This window comes from Botrytis cinerea, chromosome 5 (assembly GCF_000143535.2).
Source record: "Botrytis cinerea B05.10 chromosome 5, complete sequence".
NCBI lineage: Eukaryota > Fungi > Ascomycota > Leotiomycetes > Helotiales > Sclerotiniaceae > Botrytis > Botrytis cinerea.
The window spans coordinates 1,068,685-1,092,069 of NC_037314.1; the positions used below are offsets into that span (position 1 = coordinate 1,068,685).

The 23,385-nt window shown below is 43.3% G+C and overlaps 9 protein-coding genes across 10 annotated transcripts; 4 read left to right on the forward strand and 5 right to left on the reverse strand.

The window, feature by feature from the left end:
- Positions 1 to 6: 6 nt before the first annotated feature.
- On the reverse strand, positions 7 to 1,722 carry Bcrpn6. Its single transcript, XM_001559945.2, has 3 exons — positions 1,430 to 1,722; positions 1,287 to 1,369; positions 7 to 1,198 (listed from the first exon to the last, which is right to left on the reverse strand). The coding sequence occupies exons 1-3, from the start codon at positions 1,609 to 1,611 to the stop codon at positions 192 to 194; spliced, it is 1,272 nt and encodes a 423-aa protein (XP_001559995.1). The 5' UTR covers positions 1,612 to 1,722; the 3' UTR covers positions 7 to 191.
- A 56-nt stretch (positions 1,723 to 1,778) lies between these two features.
- Positions 1,779 to 3,642, forward strand: Bcsof1. Its single transcript, XM_001559944.2, has 3 exons — positions 1,779 to 1,871; positions 1,933 to 2,002; positions 2,061 to 3,642. Exons 1-3 carry the CDS (start codon positions 1,869 to 1,871, stop codon positions 3,314 to 3,316), a joined length of 1,329 nt encoding a protein of 442 aa, XP_001559994.1. The 5' UTR covers positions 1,779 to 1,868; the 3' UTR covers positions 3,317 to 3,642.
- A 498-nt stretch (positions 3,643 to 4,140) lies between these two features.
- Positions 4,141 to 6,010, forward strand: BCIN_05g02890 (hypothetical protein). The gene is made up of 2 exons (XM_024692933.1): positions 4,141 to 5,145; positions 5,216 to 6,010. The coding sequence occupies exon 2, from the start codon at positions 5,350 to 5,352 to the stop codon at positions 5,743 to 5,745; it is 396 nt and encodes a 131-aa protein (XP_024548715.1). The 5' UTR covers positions 4,141 to 5,145; positions 5,216 to 5,349; the 3' UTR covers positions 5,746 to 6,010.
- Positions 6,011 to 6,015: 5 nt separating this feature from the next.
- Positions 6,016 to 7,587, reverse strand: BCIN_05g02900 (hypothetical protein). Its single transcript, XM_001559942.2, has one exon. It carries the CDS (start codon positions 7,511 to 7,513, stop codon positions 6,263 to 6,265), a length of 1,251 nt encoding a protein of 416 aa, XP_001559992.2. The 5' UTR covers positions 7,514 to 7,587; the 3' UTR covers positions 6,016 to 6,262.
- Positions 7,588 to 10,947: 3,360 nt separating this feature from the next.
- Bccct3 lies at positions 10,948 to 13,194 on the forward strand. The gene is made up of 6 exons (XM_024692934.1): positions 10,948 to 11,154; positions 11,238 to 11,304; positions 11,374 to 11,582; positions 11,633 to 12,223; positions 12,271 to 12,908; positions 12,963 to 13,194. Exons 1-6 carry the CDS (start codon positions 11,130 to 11,132, stop codon positions 13,047 to 13,049), a joined length of 1,617 nt encoding a protein of 538 aa, XP_024548716.1. The 5' UTR covers positions 10,948 to 11,129; the 3' UTR covers positions 13,050 to 13,194.
- A 10-nt stretch (positions 13,195 to 13,204) lies between these two features.
- Positions 13,205 to 14,124, reverse strand: BCIN_05g02920 (hypothetical protein). Its single transcript, XM_001559938.2, has one exon. It carries the CDS (start codon positions 13,879 to 13,881, stop codon positions 13,288 to 13,290), a length of 594 nt encoding a protein of 197 aa, XP_001559988.1. The 5' UTR covers positions 13,882 to 14,124; the 3' UTR covers positions 13,205 to 13,287.
- Positions 14,125 to 14,147: 23 nt separating this feature from the next.
- On the forward strand, positions 14,148 to 16,487 carry Bcdet1. Of its 2 annotated transcripts, XM_024692936.1 has the most exons (5): positions 14,148 to 14,455; positions 14,526 to 14,981; positions 15,035 to 15,955; positions 16,011 to 16,322; positions 16,395 to 16,487. In XM_024692936.1, the coding sequence occupies exons 1-4, from the start codon at positions 14,401 to 14,403 to the stop codon at positions 16,043 to 16,045; spliced, it is 1,467 nt and encodes a 488-aa protein (XP_024548717.1). In that variant the 5' UTR covers positions 14,148 to 14,400; the 3' UTR covers positions 16,046 to 16,322; positions 16,395 to 16,487. The 2 variants fall into 2 exon arrangements, with proteins under 2 accessions (XP_024548717.1, XP_024548718.1); XM_024692935.1 differs by having other exon boundaries at positions 16,011 to 16,487.
- Positions 16,488 to 16,944: 457 nt separating this feature from the next.
- On the reverse strand, positions 16,945 to 19,667 carry BCIN_05g02940 (hypothetical protein). Its single transcript, XM_024692937.1, has 2 exons — positions 17,518 to 19,667; positions 16,945 to 17,449 (listed from the first exon to the last, which is right to left on the reverse strand). The coding sequence occupies exons 1-2, from the start codon at positions 19,559 to 19,561 to the stop codon at positions 17,433 to 17,435; spliced, it is 2,061 nt and encodes a 686-aa protein (XP_024548719.1). The 5' UTR covers positions 19,562 to 19,667; the 3' UTR covers positions 16,945 to 17,432.
- Positions 19,668 to 21,651: 1,984 nt separating this feature from the next.
- BCIN_05g02950 (hypothetical protein) lies at positions 21,652 to 22,740 on the reverse strand. Its single transcript, XM_001559935.2, has 2 exons — positions 22,146 to 22,740; positions 21,652 to 22,088 (listed from the first exon to the last, which is right to left on the reverse strand). Exons 1-2 carry the CDS (start codon positions 22,537 to 22,539, stop codon positions 22,000 to 22,002), a joined length of 483 nt encoding a protein of 160 aa, XP_001559985.2. The 5' UTR covers positions 22,540 to 22,740; the 3' UTR covers positions 21,652 to 21,999.
- Positions 22,741 to 23,385: the final 645 nt, after the last annotated feature.

The window sequence follows — 23,385 nt, forward strand, 5'->3', positions numbered from 1 at the left end:
CATGTTTGGTGACATTAATTGTGTTTTTTCTCACTTCGCTATTCACAAATAAAAGTGCGTTCGAACGTTTGAACTGAGAATTAAAAGCCATTTCGCATCATATCATATCATATCATTTGCCCTCATCCACTCTTTACGCCTCTATGATACAAGTATGCATTATCTTCTTATCTTGCCTTACAGCTTCCAGCCTATTCGAGCATACTCGCTTGGTTGGTATAAAGCACATCGACCACACTGCTCAATTTCTCGATCGTTGCCAATGCAGCATCATATCCTACATCTCTCTCCGTCTCATCGTAGATTATCAAACATCCAGCCCCTTGATCCAATACTCCAATGATCACCTTGTCGAGAATCATCTGTGATAACTTCCTCTCTACTTGTTGTGTATCAAGACCGACCATCTTGGCGATGTGGGCAATTTCGACGCGGGAAAAGGGCTCGATTACTTTGATTAGATTCTGTTCCAACATGGCATCGTAGAGACGACGGAGATGGTTGCGGATGAAGGCATCGGAGCCGAGTTCATGACGGTAATCGCCAAGTGCTTTTTCGTATTCTTCTAGAGAACGGTTGGAGTGGGCACGAGCGACGGCTTTCATGGCTTCGAGATTCTTGCCTGCATATTTAATGGCTTGTTTGGAGGTCATAAGTTGGTTGACATCATCGGCAAGGTTGAGCATGATTTTGCAAAGGAGCATATACTGAAGCGCAGCAGTAGCTTTTTCCGGCTCGTCTTGTGTGTGGTATCCATCTAATGCTTCGATGAAATAGGAAAAGGCGGTATTGAAATCTTTGTCCTCGGCGTGAAGTTTTCCTGATTGCATATCGAGGCCAGCTTGGAGAAGAGGGGGGGTATACACGGATGCGGCGCTTGTTCTGGCAGCGGTAAGTGCAGCGCGTCCTTTGGCCGTGTTTCCTAAAGCATGATAAACGCGGGATTCCAGAAGTTGAACTTCAACGAGGACAAGCTTATCATCGAGACGCTTGAGCTCGCGGAGGAGACTGTTGATGAGGGTAAGAGCGTCGTAGTAGTCTTGCTTGATCATGTAAAGGCTGACGAGACGAGTTTCCAGGTTCTGTCTTAGGAAGCCACGGCGTTCGGATGTGGCCCACTCGATGCATGATTTTGTGACGGTAATTTGGGTATCTGTTGTGTTGGGGATGGCATTGAATAGATCTAGAAGTTGTCGCACTGGAGTCAAAGCTTGTTAGCAGAGTTCCGGCAATATCATTATATAGAACACTATCTGGCCAGACATGGAAGCTCCCAATCTTCTTACCTAACTTGGCTGTTTTTGCTTTTGCGAATGATGATAATACTGTCCGGCTTGTTGTGATCAGATCTACCAACTCATTTGCTTTCCTATACAGAAGTCAGTGACTAGCCCAAGATTGTTTAAGCTCTGGGATTTATGCCGCTCACTTTTCATCTCGATACAATTCTCCTAAGCTCACCAACGCAGTTTCGTATTCTCGAACAGAAGCTTCTGATGTTACTGAAGGTGGTTTGGAGATGATGTCCTTGTATTGTGCCTCTGCCTTTCTTGGGTCTGTCTTTGCCAGCTTTTGGGCTTCTTGTATCCTTAATGATTCTGCTGGTGCCATGTTTGATAATTGTAGAGAATTAAATTTGGTCAGAGTTGTGAAGTTGTGTTTGATGTTTTGAAGGGAATCGCATCTGTAGGTAAACTCGCCATTACGATGCCACTAGGAACCTGGAGCTTGTGGGTACTGCGCTAAAAAGCAAGACCCCTGCAAAAATTTATTTGGCCGGATTTTTATTATCACCTCAATATTTCTGCAGTAACTTCAACTATAACTTTCGTTTTTTTCGATGATGACAACAGCGTACTGATTTCAATATGGTAAGTTGATGTTTGGGTCAATCATCGGTCTGTATACTGTGCTAATGCAGCTACTCCATAGAAGATTAAAGCACTCAGTCGGGCGTCCATTCAGGCCCCAGGGTCTGAAGCCAAACAGCCCCGCAACCTTGGTATGTATAATTGACTGTATGAAGGACACTGGGAGGCAGATATTGATTCTTCCTGTAGATCCAGCACTACATCCATTCGAAAGAGCCCGGGAATACACCCGTGCCCTCAATGCCACCAAAATGGAAAGGATGTTCGCCGCTCCCTTCATCGCGCAATTAGGAAAAGGACATGTCGATGGAGTTTACACGATGGCAAAGGACCCTAATGCTCTCGAGCGTTTTGCAAGTGGCAGTGGTGATGGTGTTGTGAAGGTATGGGATTTGACCTCTCGGGATGAGGTGTGGCAAACTAGTGCGCATGAGAATATTATCAAAGGCATGAGTTGGACGAGGGATCAGAAACTTTTAACATGCGCAAGTGATCGATCGATCAAACTTTTCGACCCCTACAATACAACTACTGGATCTGCGCCCGTGGCAACATGGCTGGGGACCAATGCATTTACGAGTTTATCACATCACCGTTCGAACAATGCATTCGCAGCGGCATCTGGAGTCATCTCAATATACGATCTCGAAAAACAAAATGCGCCACCCGATGTTTTGAAATGGCCAAACTCGACCGATACTATTACCAACGTAGCATTTAATCAGGTTGAAACCTCTATACTTGCTTCCACCGCTACTGATAGGTCGGTTGTATTATATGATCTTCGGACTGGACTTCCCATTCACAAAACGCTTCTCAATTTTGCCTCAAATGCTATATCATGGAATCCTATGGAAGCATTCAATTTCGCGGTAGCCAATGAAGATCACAATGTCTACATTTTTGATATGAGGAAGATGGAGAGAGCCTTGAATGTGTTGAAGGGTCATGTTGCTGCTTGCATGGATGTAGAATTCAGCCCAACTGGTGAGGAGCTCGTTACAGCATCATACGACAGAACAGTTAGGCTATGGAGCCGGACCAAGGGGCACTCGAGAGATATTTACCACACCAAGCGTATGCAAAGAGTCTTTTCGGCAAGATGGACACCAGATTCGAAGTTCATTCTTTCTGGTTCGGATGATGGCAATATTCGATTATGGAGAGCCAATGCCTCCAAGCGAGAAGGTATTAAATCGGCCAAACAGCGGACTGCTCTGGAATACAACGAGGCATTGTCGGAGCGATATGCTCATATGCCCGAAATTAGACGAATCAAACGTCACAGACATGTTCCTAAAGTTATTAAGAAAGCTGGAGAGATCAAATCCGAGGAACTCAAGGCGATCAAGCGCAGACAAGAGAATGAACGCAAACATACCAAGAAGCAATTCTCGAAGAGACGAGCAGAAAGAGAGAAAATGGTTTTGGCAAACGAAAAGTAATATTATGTATGATTGTCTGGGGCAAACTATCTATGGGTGCGGAGTCAAGGTAACTGGTGGCATTCGCGAGGCGTTTAGAGACTATGGCTGGTTTGGAATACCACACATTACATTGATTGACTTGGAGGCAGAAAATGGAGATGTGGTAATGAATTTCTATCGCTGGTTCAAGTGCCCTACACTTCTGTCAATTATACTGCTTGAGTGAACAAAATGTTAATAGCGCAAGTGCTCACAATGTTTTTTCTGATGTTACCATAACCTGAAATTAATAGTCAGATAAAGCAAGATAACACTGCCTTACTTGAATTCTATTAGTTTTGACAAAAGTTTGTGAAAAGATGATATTGAGCTCTTCATCACTTATTTTGAGCTTCATACAAGTATTGTATTCCTATTACTTTATTGGGTGGTATGGAATTGACTTAAGCTGTCTAGGGTGGTATTTTAATCCTCCCGGAACTCTACTCCGAAAAAACCCTTCGGTGTCATACTTCTTTCAAATTACAAGTTATAGAATTAACTAAATTTTGATAGTTGGCCAAAAAATTAACCATTCGTAAAGCGATTGTCTACGTAACGCCCAACGCTCAGCTGCGGTTCTTTGACACTGAGTACGGATTTCCTCATAAGTAAAGGGAAGACAGCGATTCCCAGGAAAGCACAGAAGTCGATATTCAAAAGAGCTCTTCTGTTCGTGCAGGCATCACGGTTGCTAAAGCCAATGACAACTGTTAGGATGGCAAATGTGCTACTTCGTCGAAATCATGTTGGACGTTTGAATCGGATGCTCGTTCTAGAAGTCGAGATTTTGGTGGCACTCCGCAGATTCCCTTCAAATCACTTTTAGACTAGTCTCTTCATTTGAAACTACGAGCTTTCAATGTCTATGATCCTTCAGTACGGACAGTCGAAATGATTCTAGCTGGATCACACACTGTCATTCCCACAGCTATTGCTACTCCCAGCATACAATCCTGGACATTGATTCTCAATACAGCGAATTGGAGACTTAAATGAAAAGCCATGAACTCGCCAGGCTATTTGGTAATTTTCTTCTGTTCCAGGTGTGTCGGCTTTGCCTGTGCTCAAGAACCTCAGGGTCTTATTGGCATAAGACGTTTCATTCCTCCAAATGTATATTCCTAAACAAATGATTCATCCGACAGAAAGGAAAATTCCTTGGTATTGACTGTGGCACAACGCCACAGTTCTACTCAACTCCTCAACGACAAAGAAATTCCAACGTGGTGGTACCTCCATAGAATATTTCCTTGATAAAGTTTCATCTATTTATGTGTATCTCGTACTTTCTCACGTTTCGATTGCTGGCGGCTAGTTTCTATGTGTGGCGTTCCACTTAATGTTTAGTGATGGAACTTTTAAGTTCGAGAAGGCTCCATGTGAAGATCTGAGCTCTGGGACCGGATATCTTGCTAAGGTGAAGAGCTCATGGCACGAAGTCTTGCGCACTCTCCGGCTTGAGCATTCCAATTTTGCGTCTCTACCCTAGTCTGATATAGGCTGCGAGACTTAGGGTTCATTCAGTGTCTTCGATTCTTTAACCATCATGGCAACAACACTGAATCCTATCGTTTGAAGTAGAAACAGGTTCAGATGACGTACAAGATTGATTTCAATTGAAAAACTTAGTATGGTAAGTAGTCACAGTTGATTGGCTTTGTCATAACCTCCCTAAAACTTCAATGATATTCTATATATATTGCTTGAGCCCAGTTCTCAAAATAGACAAATAGCAAACGCAATTGTCCACTCCGATACTCGACTGATCGAACAAATCTTCCTACGCGTCTGAAGTTCCTCCGGTTGTATGTATTCATCACTTGCCATTATGACCCTCCAAATTCATTTTCATCTTGTAGCTAATCATCGAGCTAGCTCAAAATTTAGGAATCCCTATAACCTCGAGATCATCTATTTGTTTCCCATACAGTCTACTGCCAGCTTCCGCTTGGTATATCGCCAATCTCTTTACACGTACTGCGTACTGTCCTGTCTGTGAAAGAAACAATATGACAGGGCTTGAACATTGCGAAACGGATACTTGCAATGCTCTCCTCTCCACTAAAGAGTACGTCGAGTACTACACTGTCACAAGCAAAGAGAAGGATACAACAGAGATGGCACCAATTGAGCATTACATTGTAACTTCTAAAGGAGAAGAAGTCACAAGTGTTCCTGAGGGAAAGATGAAAGATATGGTTATTCGGATTCAATTGTCTGGCTTTAGAGCATTGGTGGTGTTCATGGAGAACTGTGGAAAGAAAACTTGTCGGATGACCCCTAGTTGTGAACATGGCGGGGTTAAGATTTCTGTTGCACAGAAAAATCCTAAAGATGAACGCTACATGGCCCCTGAGATTGCCGTCTTTCCCAGAATTCAAGATGTCGAGGTTGCAAAAGTTTGATAGGACGAGTGTAGCATTTTTAGGGGGAAGGCGTGGTGGAAAATCTGTAATTCAGCACAGAAATTCTAGTGGAGGCGCTTTGGTTTGTCAGATGGATAATATAATGTTAAATTGAGAACAAGTTGAAGTGGGGATTTGATGGAATAAGTTGAGCTTTTTGAGGGGAAATGTAATGGGAAATTTATCATGTAGTACAGAAATCACCTTTTAGATACGTCTTGGCTTGTTAAATGGATAATATAATGGCAGATTGGGTTTATAGTCAATGTTTGTTTGCCATTTCGCAGTGCTAGTTATTTACATGTGTTTTAAGGATGATGTCTTTTGTTGGAAGGTACCAATAGCGAGAAAATTCCAATTTTTGTGTATACAATTTGAAGACTTTAAAGTTAAAAAAATGGGAGTTCAATTAGAACCTGGTTGATAGAAAATAGCAATAATAGAGAATGTTTCATCCGCTATACATATAGGAAATAACTATAAGATATCACCAAGCGTCAAGGATAGCATCATTCAGCTACCTTTCTATCCCTTTAAGATTGGAATCATCATCCAAGTTTCCAGGCTTTGGAGATTCATTGCCAGACCCCCGTTGTATCTTTCCGGTCAAGAAGATATCCTGCTCGTCTATGCTTAACTGGCCGAAGGCTAGCATGATAGCTGCTTCTTTGGCTTCATCCTTTGCCTTCTTTTCGCGTGCTTTAGCAAGATACCCTGCCGAGCAACCCTTATCGTTAAGATAACGTTTGTAATTGGTGCACTTCCAATACAGGTACCTATCGAATTCTTCCCACTCGTAGCTACTTGCCGCTTTACGTGAGGGCTCCACAACACCGTGGGTATAAAATGATTGACAGGTTGAAGCATCGCTGGGCATATCCACATCGATGCCGAGCTGTCTCATCTGCTCTGTAAGAACATCTGACCATGTAACTTCGTCTGGATTTTCTAGCATCCACTTCAAAGTGGGTTTCTGAGTCCCACGCCACTTATGCCACTCCCACCAGTCTGGGCGATACCCTCCATGCTCCCAATCTATGATAGCGGTAACATGTCCATCTTTTACCATAATGTTACTTCCGTCGAGATCACCATGAGAGAGTACATATTTTGCTCCTTCCTTGATGGGATAGCTCTCCTTGAACTTCGTCCTCTTTTCCTGCGAGGTGCTTAAGACCTGACCAAGACGGGGCTTTATGCGCGCCCACCATTCTTCTCGATCGGTGGTCAAGATATCCACTTTCCAATCACGAGCTCCAAAATTTGTATCTCTAAGGGGCCCGCCACCTGGAGCTTCTGGTTTTGTTGAGGTAAATTTGCGTGCTTCCGCCAGATACTCTGCCAGTTCCGTACCGATTGTTCGATGCTCCTCTAGAGTGAGATCGTGCTGAGCCTTCCTGAGTGTTATGCCAGGAACTCTCTCCATTAATTGCCAATAGCTGGTGCTATCTTCCCAGAAACGCATATCTTTTGCTACAGGAACATTTGAATTCTCGCTCAAGAATTTACTTATTGCATAGTCCGAATTAGGTGTCGGAGGATATCCACCTTCGTGTATTTGCCTTTCTTTCAAAAAGTACTTTTCGCCTAAAGACCACATACCCCTAGAGGAGTTCATTGAGACCTTGACATGACTGAAGTACGCTTCATGTTCCTGTAAGCTGGAGTTTAATCCACAGACGTGACAAAGCAAGAAGTCTGGACTTTTTGGGCGGTGGAGCTTCAACTCTTCTTGTGTCGTTCCCTCAAAAGGTTTATATAAAGTCATTATCTTTGTAAACAGTGATACAATTTAACTTGAATTGCGCCCTTGAGAGTAGCTGGTTGGACTTGAGATTTCTCGGTGGGTTTGTTGTGCTGCGGGGGAAGTATACCACACATATATAGAGCAATTAAAACAAAGAAATGAAATTTAAAGGCACAAAACTGCTTTTGTGCTGGATAACACAAAGAATGAGATCAACATAATTCAGCTCTCTTTAATTCTAACCCCGTTTCTTTGATAGAGAGGATGAGAGACTATATTAACACATTCCAGCTCTCTTTAATTCTAACCCCATTTCTTTGATAGAGAGGATGAGAGACTATATTAACACATTCCAGCTCTAGTTAATTCCAAATCCGTTTCTGTAATAGAGATGATGAGAAAGTATGTCAATAATTTCCAACTCTCTTTGTTAAATACATTAAGAATTCGTTCTTGTTGCTCAATCCCCTATGTCATGAAAGCCAATTCCATCGACTACAGAAAGGTAAATCAGAGAATAACTGATCCTGAAAGAATTCACTATCTTGCATATACACTAGCTACCATTGGTAATTAAGAGATACGTCTTCCCATGGTTTCATCAATCTTGCTAGTAAGGTTTCCTCTCTCGTAGAGCCTTTTGTATCTCAGAGAGGGGGTTGCAGAATGATTGTGATAAGGCTTGGCATAAGCTCAACACCACATGAACGTAATCCCGATCATGTCGAATCTTTGCCTCCGCAATTAAGATCTTGAATCATTTTCAATATTGTTTTTCATCAATACAACCGTCTACAAAGATTTATGAGGTAAACAAAAATAAAATAATTCGAATCCGAGAACTTCAAGTTCTTGAAAGATGATTTTCGTTGAAATATGTTAGAAATATCACCGTTAGGATTAGTATTCCTATCCAGAGACTAAATCAGGTATATAAGAGAGTTTCCTGAGATTTTCGTGTTAATATGGTAGTCATCACATTGAAAGCTTCCATATACCGCCGTCAACAAGCGAAGGTGGGAACTAGGAGGGAGACAAAGACGATTTTCAAAATAGTGGTTCCAAAATCATGATGATGTCAGTGCTCAAGGTGTCGATATACCACTGGAAGCTCAATTAAGACGTGTGTCTGAGAACGGCCATCCATCAGTTTAATTTCACCAATTACTATCACATGCTTACGCGAGTTTTCTAGAACCATTCATTGTCATGGAATTTTGAGACAATAAGGATGAATGATATCTTGGTGAACGTCTTTCACTTGCATCTTTATGAGTTATCTCTATCCTACAATGCTCTGTATGGATCGAATGGGTTGAGACAGAAGGCATGATGTGAACATCTGGAAATTTCGCGTAAGTTCTTGACAGGGGTTCTTATTCAAGGTCAGTTGAGGGAAACAGAAACATTTGAACACCTTTCTTGATTAATTCGTTCGCAACAGCATGAAATAGTGACAAAAATCCCATGGTCTAGCCAACTTATAAAAATAATAAAAAAGACATAAATCAATGCAAATGCATCGGAGCAGCACTTACATGGCAAACTACGTTAGGACATAGTATATGAAGTTTTTTGTTCGGCTAATTAATTGTGGTGAGATACACCTTCTATTTTCAAATGATGTGATCATGAGTTTACATCTACTAATCTAAACCCCTCAAGCATTTCCTTGCCAAGTCATAGGAATCATGAGACCCTTTCATCTGAAATTGGTTGTTTCTGCTCCCATCTTGGAGTGCAAACTATTAGCCAAGGCCTCTTCTATCATTTTACCGTGATAAATAAAACATTTCTATTCTTCTGTCCTTTGCTGTAAGAAAATCCCTGCTAGGGTCAACATAGATAGGACCAACAAGATGCGACCGAAATGCGAGAATATAATCCCCAAGAGCCCCCTCCCTAGAAAGAAGACAGACTTCTAGGAGAGGCGGAACATCACAGCATGCTTTGGCGTTATATCGTAATGGAGTCCTGATGAGGAAGCCAGGAAGCGCGTCGCACATATTTGTAGGTCTGATAATGGCAATCCGTGGCTCACAGTCAACCAATTGGTACTTCAGAACTATGACCTGTAACATTTTAGATAATTGCAAAAATTATTTGGATCTTGGCTGTGGCTGGAAAAGGCACTGTACCGTGAGTTGGCTCGTGGCATTGAAGCGTATTGGCTGAAGCTTGTAGATAAAACTTGAATGTGTAGAAAGTTCTCCTATCCTGCTACTTTATATACCCAACAAAGGTGTATTACAGGAAGTTTGCTCATTTGATCGGGCTTTCGAATAATAATAATAATACAGGCAGTACTATCGTATGCAATAATACAAAGATCAACTAGCCCGAAAAAGTGAAGTAGCCAGTAGATTCGCATACGGCTGATTGCATTCTCCATTTGCAAAGAACGAGACTGGCTTTGATACAGCAACACCATGGATTTCCTCTATCTGCCTGTGATTACCTACCTACCGAATGTGACGGTCTCCAAAACAAAGCGAGGTCTCTGGAAGATGAGCTTTCATGTTGTTCTTGGATAGCGCCAAGCACTATCATTGTCCAATAGTTCGGACTGCAACAACTTGGCAGTTAAAAGCTTCAAATCCCCAAGTAAATTCAATTGGCTGATAAATCTGGATCGCTGAATTGACTTCTGCATAGTCCGTTGCTTTAAATACAAAGAACCTATGTTCAATCTATAAACTCGGATTATCGAACACACCTGTTCAAGTCCGACCCATTTTCCAACTGATAAGATAGTCACTTTTGGCATGTTTATTTGAAAGTAAGATCAAACGCTTGAAAGTTATAATGTAGGAAAAATTCATGTGCAGTATTGAGAGAACATCCACAGGGTGTTCACATTCCCGATGTATGTGACATATGCGAATGAGACAGTTGACTTTCTGTCAACCTTTGAAAATTGAGGATTCTGTATCCTCAACCATGCGGCCAAAACTCCAGATTAGGCACTGTAACTTTTTCGGAATTCGTGGAAAGATCGCAAAGAGAATTGAAAGCATGGGGGAGGAAAGTTGTTGGGGTTCAGATAGGATACTTGAGTTAGACATGAAAAGTAATGATGCGATCTTTTGAAGCAATTTTTTCGAGGCGAGATCCAGTGACATGTCGAATACTGACTTCGCCTGCTTCTGGAGGCAGAATGATGAAGTGCTTTTAGTCCAGAGACGTGCATCCTGATTCTAGCTACATGGCCTTACGTTTAAGTAGAATGTGCATGAGTATTGAAAGGATTGGGAGAGCTATCTCGTTATATTGATATTCAAATAGATAACACTAGCCACTATTTAAATTATGTCCTGGAATCGATTTGGGCGATGAACAGTCGAATCCCAATTGTTGGGCCAACTACACTTGTGAAGATCAATCAAGTTACGTGAGTGATGTGAATGCTGGTGGAGTATTGGTTAGTTGTATGTTTTCAGGCGACGACAATATTCGAAAATCTAAAATTGGTCTGTGCTCAATAAATTTGTCGAGACGCGATATCAGCGCGCAGAGTAGTGGAAACTTATTCAAACGGCACTACAACATTCCACTATACAGGAAAACGTTGTGTTAATTTCATTCCGGCCCTTCGCCCTTGTACCCTCCACAGCAGATATACAAGAAAGTTTCCAATATGCAGGCGCCTGTAGTAGTAATGAGTAAGTTTCGAAGGCTTTGAAGCTCTTCTGCCCACTACCCCTCACCCTCAAGAATTGACCAGAACGCTGACTATAGCTTCTAGACACCCAGAGTGGTGATAGACAAACTGGTCGAAAAGCTCAGATGTCGAATATCACCGCAGCCAAAACGTAGGAGCTCTACACGGCACTTACCAAGCACCCCGCCATTTCAGAAAACCAGAACTGACACATAAATAGTGTCGCAGATATTATTCGATCGTGTTTAGGCCCAAAAGCCATGCTAAAGATGTTGTTGGATCCTATGGGCGGTATCGTTTTGACGAATGACGGACATGCCATTCTCAGAGAGATTGAAGTGTCACATCCTGCCGCTAAGAGTATGATTGAGTTGAGCAGAACACAAGATGAGGAAGTTGGAGATGGGACTACTAGTGTTATTATTCTTGGTATGAAAAGCTTTTAGGAATTTGCAAGAAACGGGGCTGACAATTTCTAGCTGGTGAAATGTTGGCACAATCTCTTCCACAACTAGAAAGAAACATTCACCCTGTCGTTATTATTTCCGCTTTCAAGGCCGCACTGAAAGATGCTCTCGAGATCATTGAGGAAATTTCCCTTCCAGTCGATATCAACGATGATAAAGCCATGTATCAACTCATCTCATCCTCAATCGGCACAAAATTTGTTTCTAGATGGTCTGAACTCATGTGCAGCTTAGCACTCAAGGCTGTACGAACGGTAACTCACGAGATCGGAGGTGGCAAGAAAGAGGTTGACATTAAGCGTTATGCAAGAGTTGAAAAGATCCCAGGTGGAGAAATCGAAGACAGCAGAGTTTTGGATGGTGTTATGCTCAATAAAGATATTACCCACCCAAAGATGAGACGGAGAATCGAGAACCCCAGAATTATCCTATTAGATTGCACATTGGAATACAAGAAGGGAGAATCACAGACGAACATTGAGATCAGCAAAGAGGATGACTGGAACAAGATTTTGCAGATTGAGGAAGAGCAGGTCAAGCTTATGTGCGATTCTATCCTCGCTCTTAAGCCAGATTTGGTCATCACTGAGAAGGGTGTCTCTGGTATGTTGACTCCTCTTGTTATAGTTTGTTTTGCTAAACCGTTCTAGATCTCGCACAACATTACCTGATGAAAGGCAACGTTACTGCACTTCGACGTGTCCGAAAAACAGATAACAACAGAATAGCTCGTGCAACTGGCGCCACTGTCGTCAACAGAGTGGACGATCTCCAGGAATCCGATGTTGGAACCCAGTGTGGCCTTTTTGAGATTGAGAAGATCGGCGACGAATACTTCACGTTTTTGACCAAATGCGAATCACCAAAGGCATGCACTATCTTACTGAGAGGTCCATCCAAAGATATCTTAAATGAGATTGACAGAAACTTGGCTGATGCTATGGCCGTTGCACGAAATGTCATGTTCCACCCCAGATTATCACCCGGAGGAGGTGCTACTGAAATGGCTGTTGCAGTCAGACTAGGTCAACTCGCAAAGAGTATTGAGGGTGTGCAACAATGGCCGTACAAGGCTGTAGCTGAAGCCATGGAAGTCATCCCAAGAACTTTGATTCAAAATGCCGGTCAGAGTCCAGTCAGAGTCCTCACAGCATTGAGAGCAAAGCATGCTGAGGGTGGAAGTTCATGGGGTATTGACGGCGACAAGGGTACCTTAGTTGATATGAATGAGTACGGTGTCTGGGAGCCAGAGGCAGTCAAATTACAAAGTATTAAAACTGCAGTTGAGGTAAGTGGATATATGCTTAATTATTGGTAAGCCTTTAGCTAATCTAATTTACAGTCCGCCTGCCTCCTCCTGAGGGTCGATGATATTTGCAGCGCAAAAGCCGCAAGAGCACCTGGTGCACCTGGCGGTGGGGAGGAATAAACCTTCCAATGTCAGTGTATAAAAAAGTGATGATAATATGGTTGATCATACCCTTTTAGCCATAGCATGGAGCTCACGGTTAATGATTGCATGTTCCTGTTTATGACAATGAATAGATATCAAGCCAATACACCATCTTTGGCCACTCTTTCCAATACCTATGAAAATTCTGACTGTGCAGGAATCTGAAATCACTGGTGAAGTTGAGCTTTTCCGAACTCGAATTATCCATCAGTCATCAATCATCATCGTGGATGATAACGCCGACTTGTTCCTGTGCCTCTCCAACAGTATTTGACCCAGATACCTCATTGACATCATCTCCTCTAACATTTGCATCAATCCTAGGCATGAATTTTCCTGCTTGCGCACCGGCAACAACGCTAGAATGGTCGCCCTTACCACTTTTCTTCTGTCTCTTCTTTTCCCTCTTCTCCCTAGCCTTTCTAGTCTTTTCGGCATCTTTCTCTTCCCTCTCCTTTTTCTCCCTTTCCCATTGCTCCGCTTCCTCTTCCTTTCTAACCTCCTCGTCCATCCCTTTCAATCTCTCATATTCCCTTCTACGACTCGCTTTGTATACGTGAAACTCCCCCGACCCAGCTCCTGCGGAACTTCCTTGCACATTCTGCACAATTTCAGGAACAGCTCCTGTTATCCTCGTGCCTGAAGCATTTTTGTCTGTGAATTTTCCGTCCTCGGGCAAGCCGGTGGACATCAGCTTGTCGATATGAGAGGCAGTTTCCGAGCGAGGAGATATCGCACGGCGTTTCAGAGGACGCTTGGAACGAGGGTCGGCGGATGTGGGAATGGATTCGGGGATGTTTTCAGACATTGTTGAAAATGCTTTGATCAATGACTATGTGACCGTCTGTTTTTAAGCAAGACTTTCCGGTCTGATGTCTTTATTGCGTTTTTGCTGCTGGTATTGTATTGAATTGCGGACAACGGCTGCAATGTTTACTATATGGTAGCTGTTTTGAGGTTTGAAGAATAAGGTTTTGTTTAATTTGGGAGTTTAGATTCTGCAGCCTTGTCGCCAACCCCTGACTAATCTACAGCCTGGGCCAGGCCCGCCAACTTTTGAAATGCCATTTATATGTTTCGTCACATCAAAATTGCGTTGCGATAAGACGATAACGAACGATCGTTAGGAGAGGGGTGGCAACTTGAAACAACTCACACGGTATTCCCCCTGGGCATTGTTACAGAATCTAATTAAGCCTCCTTTCTATTGATCTTACAAATACCAGATAGTACTTCCTTAGCTTCCGTTCCGTTGTTCCTCAGACATTTCTTACTACGAAAGCATAAGAATTCTGGAACGGAAGACTATGGTTTTTGATTTGCCAACATGGGAAAACCTCGTATGATCATCTTGATTAGACATGCTCAATCAGAGGGAAACAGTATGTTCCCACGATTCCTTCATGCACGAGGCTGCCAGCCTTGTTATGGATATCTAGCTAACCTATCCAGAAAACCGTGATATTCATCAAACTATACCCGATCACAGAGTAAAGCTCACCCCCGAAGGCTGGACACAAGCTCATGAAGCTGGTTTGCAACTGCGAAACCTCTTACGTCCAGATGACACCCTGCACTTCTTCACTTCCCCCTATCGAAGGACCCGCGAAACTACAGAGGGCATTTTGTCTACCCTGACTTCCGATTCGCCGAGCCCTTCTCCGTTTCCAAGGCACTCTATAAAAGTATATGAAGAGCCCCGCCTTCGTGAGCAGGACTTTGGTAACTTTCAGCCTTGTAGTGCGGAAATGGAGAGAATGTGGCAAGAGAGAGCAGATTATGGGCACTTTTTCTATCGGATCCCAAATGGAGAGAGTGCGGCGGATGCATATGATAGGGTGAGTGGTTTTAATGAGAGTCTATGGAGACAATTTGGGGATGACGATTTCGCAAGCGTTTGTGTTCTAGGTATGTTCTAGCATTCACGTATATTATAATATCCCTAACGTGATGGGTGGCAGTGACTCACGGACTCATGTCTCGTGTTTTTCTGATGAAATGGTATCATTTTTCCGTTGAGTACTTTGAAGATCTTCGAAATGTCAATCACTGCGAGTTCCTTATTATGCGCAAATCGAATGATTCCGGGAAGTACATATTAGAAAATCAACTACGCACATGGTCTCAACTGAAGCAAGAGCGTCTAGCGATTGCCGCCGCAACTAAAACACTTTCTTCAACACCCGAAAATGGGCAAACTTCTGGAAAGGACAAAGAGAAGGAGAGTAGACTACTAGGAGCCGGTCGCTCACCTGCGGGTTCTTCTAGCCCAATACCAACACATAAAAGATGGGGTGGCTGCCCAAATGGCTGCGACCATGGGAAGCATTACTACAAAAAGGAAAACTCCATGCATGCCATGCAACTAAACGGTCGTCCAATCGCATTGGCATCCGCTTCATCCACGCACATAGAGACAATCGCAGCCCGTCGACCCGCAGCCCGTCGCTGGCAATCTTCCTCCGACGAAGACGAGGACGATCCAAGAGGGAAATCGGGGCCACCTGAATTAGATGTTCAAAAGAGTCTCGAAGAAACCGTTAGCAGTCCCGATGGAACACCAAGCTTCATTAGCATAGAAGATCGACTAGGTAGTCGCATTCGAAGTCCTAATGATCTACTTGGCATACGCCATGCGGGAAGAGATGGAGGTGGGAGCGCTAGTGGTGCTAATAGCGATGCCGAATTTAGCGCAGAAGAAGATGTTAGAAAGAGATTAGCAAAAGGGCGAAACCGGAATAACGGGTTGGGAATCTCAGTGTTATCGCAGAAATTAACGAGAGAAGAATCCGATGGGATGGGAAAGGGAGTCAAGGCTGATGCTTTGGGAGATCAAAGTGATGATGGGGATGACGATGCTGGAGGACAGAGTGATGAGGGTGGTGAGCCGAGTCCCAAATTACTTGAGATTCAACAAGCTGAAATATTGGACAAAAGTATCCGGGGGAGCGTCTACTAAGTCTAAATTGTGAAAAGAAAAAAATGACAGGGATAGGAAAGATAATCATAACTTTGGGGTTTTGGATATCGGACGAGAAGGCATACATGATAAGCGTAAAAGTTCACGGTAATCCTACATATCGAATGAACGAATGAACGAATGAAAAAGACGAGACGGTTACAATTCACGTACATCTTGGACCTAATAAGATGAAAACGAGGAAATGATTGGATTTAAGCACCAATACCACTACCACTCATTTTGACCCTCGCTCTCATCTCCGTGTCCATGCATCGACCAGATTATCTGTACGCCCACCCAAATATCATTTCCCCTGTCGCCTTCCCTACTCTCTAGAACTAATCATCCTCATAATACAGTTCACTAAGTCGTCCAGAGGACGGTCTCCAAATCATAATATACAAGTATTTGATCGCGCGCCCTTTTCCTCAAACGTGAATAAATATATACTAAAAGAGCGTTTGAATCTCAAAACGCCGGGTGATTTGAATCGAATCTCCTTTATGCTTTTATTCCCTTCTTGGCTCTGCTTGTACTTTTTCTTACTTTTTCGTGCTTTTTGAAAAGTGTATTGACTGCGTTTAAATCTGAAGATGTGCCACCGGTAAGTAGTATTCGCTTGTTGATGATGCATCTACGATCATCGATGGGAAAGTGAAAAGGAGAAAAGATCAAGGGGAAATATCAAATGGAAAAGAAAAAGCATCATCAAACTTACCTGGACAAGGCTGGTTCACTTACTTAAACGAGGTTGATAAAGTTGGTTTACTTTCAATAGAAACCAAATAATTTGGTAATTTCAAATTGGAAAACGTTTGAAAAGCTTTAGGTTGGAGAGCTGGAGAAAAGAAAGGGTGGGAAAGAAGAGACACTGGTGTGTGTTTCTTGCCGAATCACTTGGCCCTCGATTGAGATCTCAAGACATGTTATTTTGATCCTTCTCAGTGTATATTATAGTACAATTGTCTCCATCCGAATCCTATTATATAGTTTGAATAGTTACGTAGAAGCTGGCTGCTATATACTACAAAGAAAGACATTGTATGAAATAATAGTCCCCATCTGAATAACTGTGTCGTGTCGCATGTCATTATATCATATCATCTCATATCGCATTCAATTCCCTTTTGGTTCATTAATGCTGCCAGAACACTTCCAAAGAACCAAAGAAAACTCCCGAAAATAAAGTTTATCGCACTAGCCTATCCATTGCCAGCAGTGTTCACATGTATTAAGTATTTCCACACCATTTGTATTAAACTTACCTCTCCAGCACATCCGTTTCCACTATTGAATCTCATTGTTCATTCGTTGCATCATTCTTCTCGTCCGGAGTGTTCCAACAGTCACAATTCACAATCGAGCATCGCTGGTGATTCAGCAATAAAAGGGGGTTGTTAGCCGAAGCTAAGCTCTGCACAACAATTGTTAGTACAAGCACACTAGATTAGTATGGATCAAGATGTTATCGCATAGACATACCAGCATAGACAGGAGCTTGCCAAGCCTTAGCTTTAGGTCTTGCTTTTCCCTCTCCAGCACCTTTACCTTTTCCCTCGCTACTTTTTCCACTACTAGTTTTCGTATTGATACTAACGCGATCTCCCTCTCGTCCTCCCATTGACGACAAAGGAACTCCATTATTCACTACCGTTGCTACTCTTTCCACGCCATATATAACACCTCCATTTCCAAGCGGTAGATTTGCCATCGTATCACCCGCCACCGAAGCGCACGCTTCTGCCGCGGCTCTCTGACTTGCTAGGCGCAATTGATCGAATCCAAAGTTCCACTGATCTTCAGTAATTCGAGTTTCGCAGTGTATTTCTCCTCTCTCTGTATTGCTTTCTTCAGAATTAACTCTCAAGCCACAATTTTCTGTCAAAATGGCGTATATTCTCTCTTGGACTTCAGTTGCTGATGGTCTTTCATCTGGCTCGGGCGAGAGCATTCTTTGAGAAATCGCAATCAATTGAGAAACGCCTCGAAAGATTCTGTCCTCTTTTTTTGTTGCGTCTTTGAGAAGCGTATTCATCCAGCTGTCGACTTGCGCCAAGTTTTTATGAAAGCTGGAATCTGGCATTCCACCACCGCGACCCGGAGTTTTGTTCTTAGATGATCGGTGAGAGGCAAAATTCCTTGTGGCTCGCTTCATAAGAAACGTTGTAATTTCGATAAAAATGGCTCCTAAAGCAAATATGTCGGCTTTTTGGGGGTCATGTCTGCCAACTCTGCTCTGTATCTTGGTCTGCGTCGGACCTGAGCCTTCTGACTGTGAGCTAGTTGAAGTGGTATAGATTGACGAAGAATCATTTCCCAAGGAAATTGAAGCGGTTTGAAACAAAGACTCACTCGGGATACGAGCTGACCGACTAGAGGCCGGTGGTCGCGATGACTCTAGCCGGGTATTGGGGAGGCTGGATGTAGAAGCTGCTGTATAATGATGCTGTTCTGGAGCAGAGTAATCGTAGGTCTCTTTATCAAATCCTCCTTTCTCCCCGGCTGAGAGCTGTGTAGGGAAAACTCCAGAATCGCCTAGAAATATATGATTGTCAAGGTCGAGCATCACATTTGAGGGTTTTATGTTACGATGTGAAAGGCCAGTTTTATGGAGAAAAGACAGAGCACCGGCTAGGCAATGAAGCCAGTTTAGAATGAGAATACGGCGATCCTGCTTGGCTAAAATCTTGAAAGATTGAGGTATTATTGTGAGAAAGGATTTGAGTGAGTTGACGTTTGCCGGGGTCAAGAGTAGGTAGCCTTTATCCTGGTGTATATAAGACGCCCATAAGGAAGTGAAATGTGTATGTTCAACCCCTTTCATTGCTTGAATACCAGAGAGAAATTCCTCATGTAGCATTCGTTCTGGCGAAGTGCCCAAGAGTACACGTCGGCGTAGAAAGACAGTGTCTGGCCTACCAGGTAAATGGACTTTGTCAACACTGTTCGGCAGAAGACTGGTTACTGATCTAGCGGGTCTTTTCTCTACTGGCTCTAGCGGTACCACTTCTACATCATCGTAGTAAATATGTTCGCCTTTAGCAATGTATCTAAGCAGGTAGTTGAACTGGCGCTGGAAAAACTTCTTTTCCAACTTTTCGTTCCTGTCGTAGGTCAATTGTAGCCTCCCAACTTGGTCCATGGGTATTGGTAAATCATCATCACCCCAAGAATCGTCGATGACTCCAAATATTTGATCTGGCACACCCAGTTCCACCAAGATCAAAAATATTTTTTGGGCTTTCTCTTCAATCCACTCCATATACGTGTCATCGGTCAAGCCGTCGCCAAAACCTAACGGCTCGTCTAGACGCTCTTGCTCGTCTGGACGTAGTTTTGATGATACAAATTGTCGTGTAACAGTGCTTTGGATTCTTTCCTCATCCCACCACATTGTAGGCATGTCGTCTAAGATTCCATTCGAAGTCCGGGGGACACCAGCACCGGCGAAGCTAGCATATATCTGAGGGTTTGTACTAGCTTGTTGCTTTCGATTCATAACCATGGAACTTCTTCTGTACTCCATGGCTGGAATTCTCAGAAATTTTAACAAGCTGTTGTAGATCAAGGACGAAGGTAGAATTGTTGCGATTGGCAGATAACAAGCTAGTGATAACAAGCTGGATGTAATCTATTGGCAGCAGTGCGAAAGCGGGAACGAGGATCAGATGGTGAGGGGCGGAAACATGAGGGAATCCCAGTTAAAAAGCATATATTCCACTTTTGATTGATCGCGTGGGTGAGACAGAAAGTCCTGGAGAAGATTTAGTGGGTTTGGGTGCATTGGATGCAATCTTGAATTGCATGAACTGCTTGATAGTGCAAGGGATTGAATTTGTCGAAACGAGTCAGCAATAGGTTTATCGCTATCCTTGCAATCTTGTCCGGGTGCTAAGGCATAGCGCGGTGACGAGGCTCCTTATCAAAGTTTCTTTGACAGCAAATATTGAGTGAGACAAGCCTTATTTGTGTATAGTGTTACCAAGGTGACCTAAGGTCTTGGTATGTGTCTGCACTGTGCAGTATCGCTGTGGTTGAATTGTTTTTGGTTACTCAGGTCGTAAATAGACCCGGGATTTGCAGCTTGTCTAGACAGAAATAATGTTTTATATAGCGATGCAATAGATGAGCGTTGCGAAGCATGAATCATCTAAACGATGAGAACGATTTCCACATATCTGCGTTGATATGACAGATCATGTTTGTGTATGACTTGAAAATGAACTGTACCATCTCGTTGGCGGGGTTGAATAATAACAAGATGCAAAAGGCTCACTGATGAGAAGAACTCGCTATGAGATCAATTTTGCCACGAGGCGTTTCCGCGGTTATCTACAGAACAATATCAATGCCATGCTGCTGAATGTCTCATTGCATGCGGAGCATATGATTGGCAGTATCCAAACAATCCTCCGTTTTATTTCGCAAAATGGGCCTTCGTGTACCGTTTCCTTTTCAAACTATTGAAAGATCTTTCGAGGAAGTCTGGAAGGATCTCTGGTTTGGTGTGCTTTCGGGTGGGTGTCTCGTGTTTGATTCATTCAAGCAACTTTGAAAGACCTCTGCTTCAAATTTGTGTAAACGGTCCCGAGGTCACGATAAGCTTTGACAGTACCTACAGAGTAAATGTACTTGGATACGTGGGGGTCACAGAACACGTGGATGGTCGATCATGAATTTCGCAGGGAGCTGGCAGCAACGAGTCATCTTGCAAGGCTGAGTTGTAGATCCTTTTCTTCAAAATCGTTGCTGCCATAGATAGAGGGATGGGCGGATTCTGATGCCAGAGCGTGGAGTATCAAGCTCCTCTTTACAATAGATTCTCTGTCGGCACAAAGACTGATCAAGACAGGCTAAAGTATCCATTTGTGGTACTGTTCCACGTACCGAACCGAGGCCCTATCTCCGGGTATCTATGTGCCACCCCGCGAAGGACACGTTGATTGAGCTTCCTGGCAGGTATGGAATAATCGGCCAAGCAGAAACCGGCATCATCATGGTAATCAAAGCCACATCAATTGAGACCAGCTTTACAAGGCGGCTCACCATGTCGATACTAGAGTATCGTCAGTCAGGTACTAAAGCATCAAGGTGACCGACCCGAAAACACAGTCTCCACTCGGAATCAGACCGGGTTGCAGTTCTACGGCAGTGAAAGAACGGTCGGATGTGTACCACGGGAGGCTGGTATAAGATATGTGATCAGCCGTAGCTAAATTGTAATTTAGAGAAGCCGAACCATAGCGAGGACCTGAGACTAGCTTTCCGTAAGGATCGAATGATAGTTTGTAACCCTCCGTAGCGATATTGGTGTGCACCACACTCGCAATCTGCATGAGTGGCCGGAGAAGGAAAAGCATGGAATGTCATTCGATTTTTGATACTCTATTGCTGCATCATTTCCAATCCATCCGCAGAAGATCATTGTGTGATGGGTGAGAAGAATGTCTTGATACAAAAAGTTGAATGCACTTTTGCAACTCGTTTGGAAAATCAACACTGGGCTTCACTCACTCTTGCCTAACACAGTCGACACGTGACACGGCACGACACGCCTTCCCATTTCATCCAACCCATTTACTTACCTGCTATGTTCAACAAGTGCATGAGAGTCACTGCTCAATTTTGGGTGATTCTCGTATATTGCCCTTCTATGGTTGACAATTCTAAACTATGTTTCAAAATATATTCCAGCCGAACGCCGTACCAATCTGGAGTCATTCTTCTCCAAATATACGAATGAGCCTTCAAGAACGCAAAAATACAGACCGTGGGTATCGATTGCCTTCCAATATTATTGTGTCCAAATTACCCCATTCCATAACGCCAGTGCTAGAATACCAATATTCGCCGGCTTCCGCCAATGAATATAACCCGTGCTCCAGTGTTTCACTCCACCCATTACATTATGATCTCGTCATCGTTCAACAGGCATAGATACTGCGGTGCAACCTGAGCCTACTCTTATTGTACCAGGTCTCCTTGAAAGGTGTCAAATGTTTGAATCTGAGCCTTCAAACCATCGTTAATAAGATCTAAGCAAAGTCGAGAAGCTGTGCTTGTGTGAGCATGTGTATTGAAGATTCATTATAGTTGAAGATTGTACTAACGTCTAGGAACTTCCTCAAGTAGCCAACCGTTTTCCAAAGCCTCTACAGCAGCCTCCAGCCTTGCAGATTGATAGCAATGGTACTCTTTCTGCAATGCCAACATCCTTTCCCAGCATTCTGCATCGGACTCTTTTGGACTGGCCAAAACCCGTGACCTCAAAATTTCCGGAAGTCCAGTAGAATTTTGGGCGAGTGGTGGAGAGCTTTGACTGTCTCTTCCAGGAGTCGAAGGTGTGCTATGGACTTCTCTTTCGAAGCTTCCTTCTCGTGAAGATTGTGTCGAAGACATGATTGGACAATATCGAAGCCACGTGATCGTGATTGTGCGGATGTTCAGGCGCGTTGGGATTGTGTTGCGAGATACAGTATTGGTTTTTGGGAAAGCCAAAAGCATACTCCAATGTTTGAATTGGGAAGATTTATTGCGTCAAGCACAAAAAGCAAAACAAGACGGTTCAGCATGGCTGGCCCTTGCCTTTATATGCCTGAGAATTTTTGATTGAGTATCCACTCCCGAATGTCCCGAGCGTTTTATGGCATATTGATGACCACTGCCTCGATCATTCTTTCATTTCATTGCATGAATGGCATAGCCTAGCAAATGCCGGAGTATGATTTAGAGCTTAATTTTTCTGCTAGCCAATGATCACCAGGTGCACCAGCCAAATGCGTATGACAGCAGATGCGGATAAACATATGGAATGACTCAGGTTATTGCAGGCCATCTAAAATTGAGGGAGGGCTGTCGCGGGAAGTCTGTTTGGGGTTGTCAGCGGTCAGTATGTAGCATTGTCGCACTGAAAGAAGTAAGTCAGCTCAACGTTCGACTCTACTGAGTTGGCCGTAACAGCAAGTAGTATCCAGGGAGTGACCAAGAAGACAGTTGTTGTGTAGCATCATCCTCGTTCTCATCCCAAAGTGTTTAAGATTTCGACTTTGAATCGTATGTTTGAGCTTTGAAGACGAAGGGTGCCAAGGATGCAAGACGGTTTGTATGCATGCTTTTCGGCAAATGAAATTTTTAAGTGGGGGGAAACCATCCAGCCATCCTTCAAAGATACAGTTTTCTCATGACACTCTCACGAACAAGCTTTTTGAGTTTTTGAATGGTTATCCACAAAAGGTTAAAAGTGGTCACGATTTAAATGAATGGCCATGTTGATGACCTCAATTTTATAGAAATTTTCTACACATCTGACTAATGATACTGTACGGCACACAGCTCACTACGATTTTACGC

Excerpts from the sequence above, each read along its gene's own strand:
- Bccct3 (XM_024692934.1), top strand. The coding sequence starts at position 11,130 with ATGCAGGCGCCTGTAGTAGTAATGA. Across the intron at positions 11,305-11,373 it reads AATATCACCGCAGCCAAAAC|TGTCGCAGATATTATTCGAT; the intron begins GTAGGAGCTCTA and ends ACACATAAATAG. Across the intron at positions 12,909-12,962 it reads GTATTAAAACTGCAGTTGAG|TCCGCCTGCCTCCTCCTGAG; the intron begins GTAAGTGGATAT and ends TCTAATTTACAG.
- Bcdet1 (XM_024692935.1), top strand. The coding sequence starts at position 14,401 with ATGGGAAAACCTCGTATGATCATCTTGATTAGACATGCTCAATCAGAG. Across the intron at positions 14,456-14,525 it reads TGCTCAATCAGAGGGAAACA|AAAACCGTGATATTCATCAA; the intron begins GTATGTTCCCAC and ends TAACCTATCCAG. Across the intron at positions 15,956-16,010 it reads AGGACAGAGTGATGAGGGTG|TATCCGGGGGAGCGTCTACT; the intron begins GTGAGCCGAGTC and ends ATTGGACAAAAG.
- BCIN_05g02890 (XM_024692933.1), top strand. The coding sequence starts at position 5,350 with ATGACAGGGCTTGAACATTGCGAAACGGATACTTGCAATGCTCTCCTC.
- BCIN_05g02940 (XM_024692937.1), bottom strand. The coding sequence starts at position 19,561 with ATGGAGTACAGAAGAAGTTCCATGGTTATGAATCGAAAGCAACAAGCT.
- BCIN_05g02920 (XM_001559938.2), bottom strand. The coding sequence starts at position 13,881 with ATGTCTGAAAACATCCCCGAATCCATTCCCACATCCGCCGACCCTCGT.
- BCIN_05g02900 (XM_001559942.2), bottom strand. The coding sequence starts at position 7,513 with ATGACTTTATATAAACCTTTTGAGGGAACGACACAAGAAGAGTTGAAG.
- Bcsof1 (XM_001559944.2), top strand. Across the intron at positions 2,003-2,060 it reads CAAACAGCCCCGCAACCTTG|ATCCAGCACTACATCCATTC; the intron begins GTATGTATAATT and ends TTCTTCCTGTAG.
- Bcrpn6 (XM_001559945.2), bottom strand. The coding sequence starts at position 1,611 with ATGGCACCAGCAGAATCATTAAGGATACAAGAAGCCCAAAAGCTGGCA. Across the intron at positions 1,370-1,429 it reads GAATTGTATCGAGATGAAAA|GAAAGCAAATGAGTTGGTAG; the intron begins GTGAGCGGCATA and ends ACTTCTGTATAG. Across the intron at positions 1,199-1,286 it reads AGCAAAAACAGCCAAGTTAG|TGCGACAACTTCTAGATCTA; the intron begins GTAAGAAGATTG and ends CTTTGACTCCAG.
- BCIN_05g02950 (XM_001559935.2), bottom strand. The coding sequence starts at position 22,539 with ATGCTTTTGGCTTTCCCAAAAACCAATACTGTATCTCGCAACACAATC. Across the intron at positions 22,089-22,145 it reads ACTTGAGGAAGTTCCTAGAC|CTTCTCGACTTTGCTTAGAT; the intron begins GTTAGTACAATC and ends ACACAAGCACAG.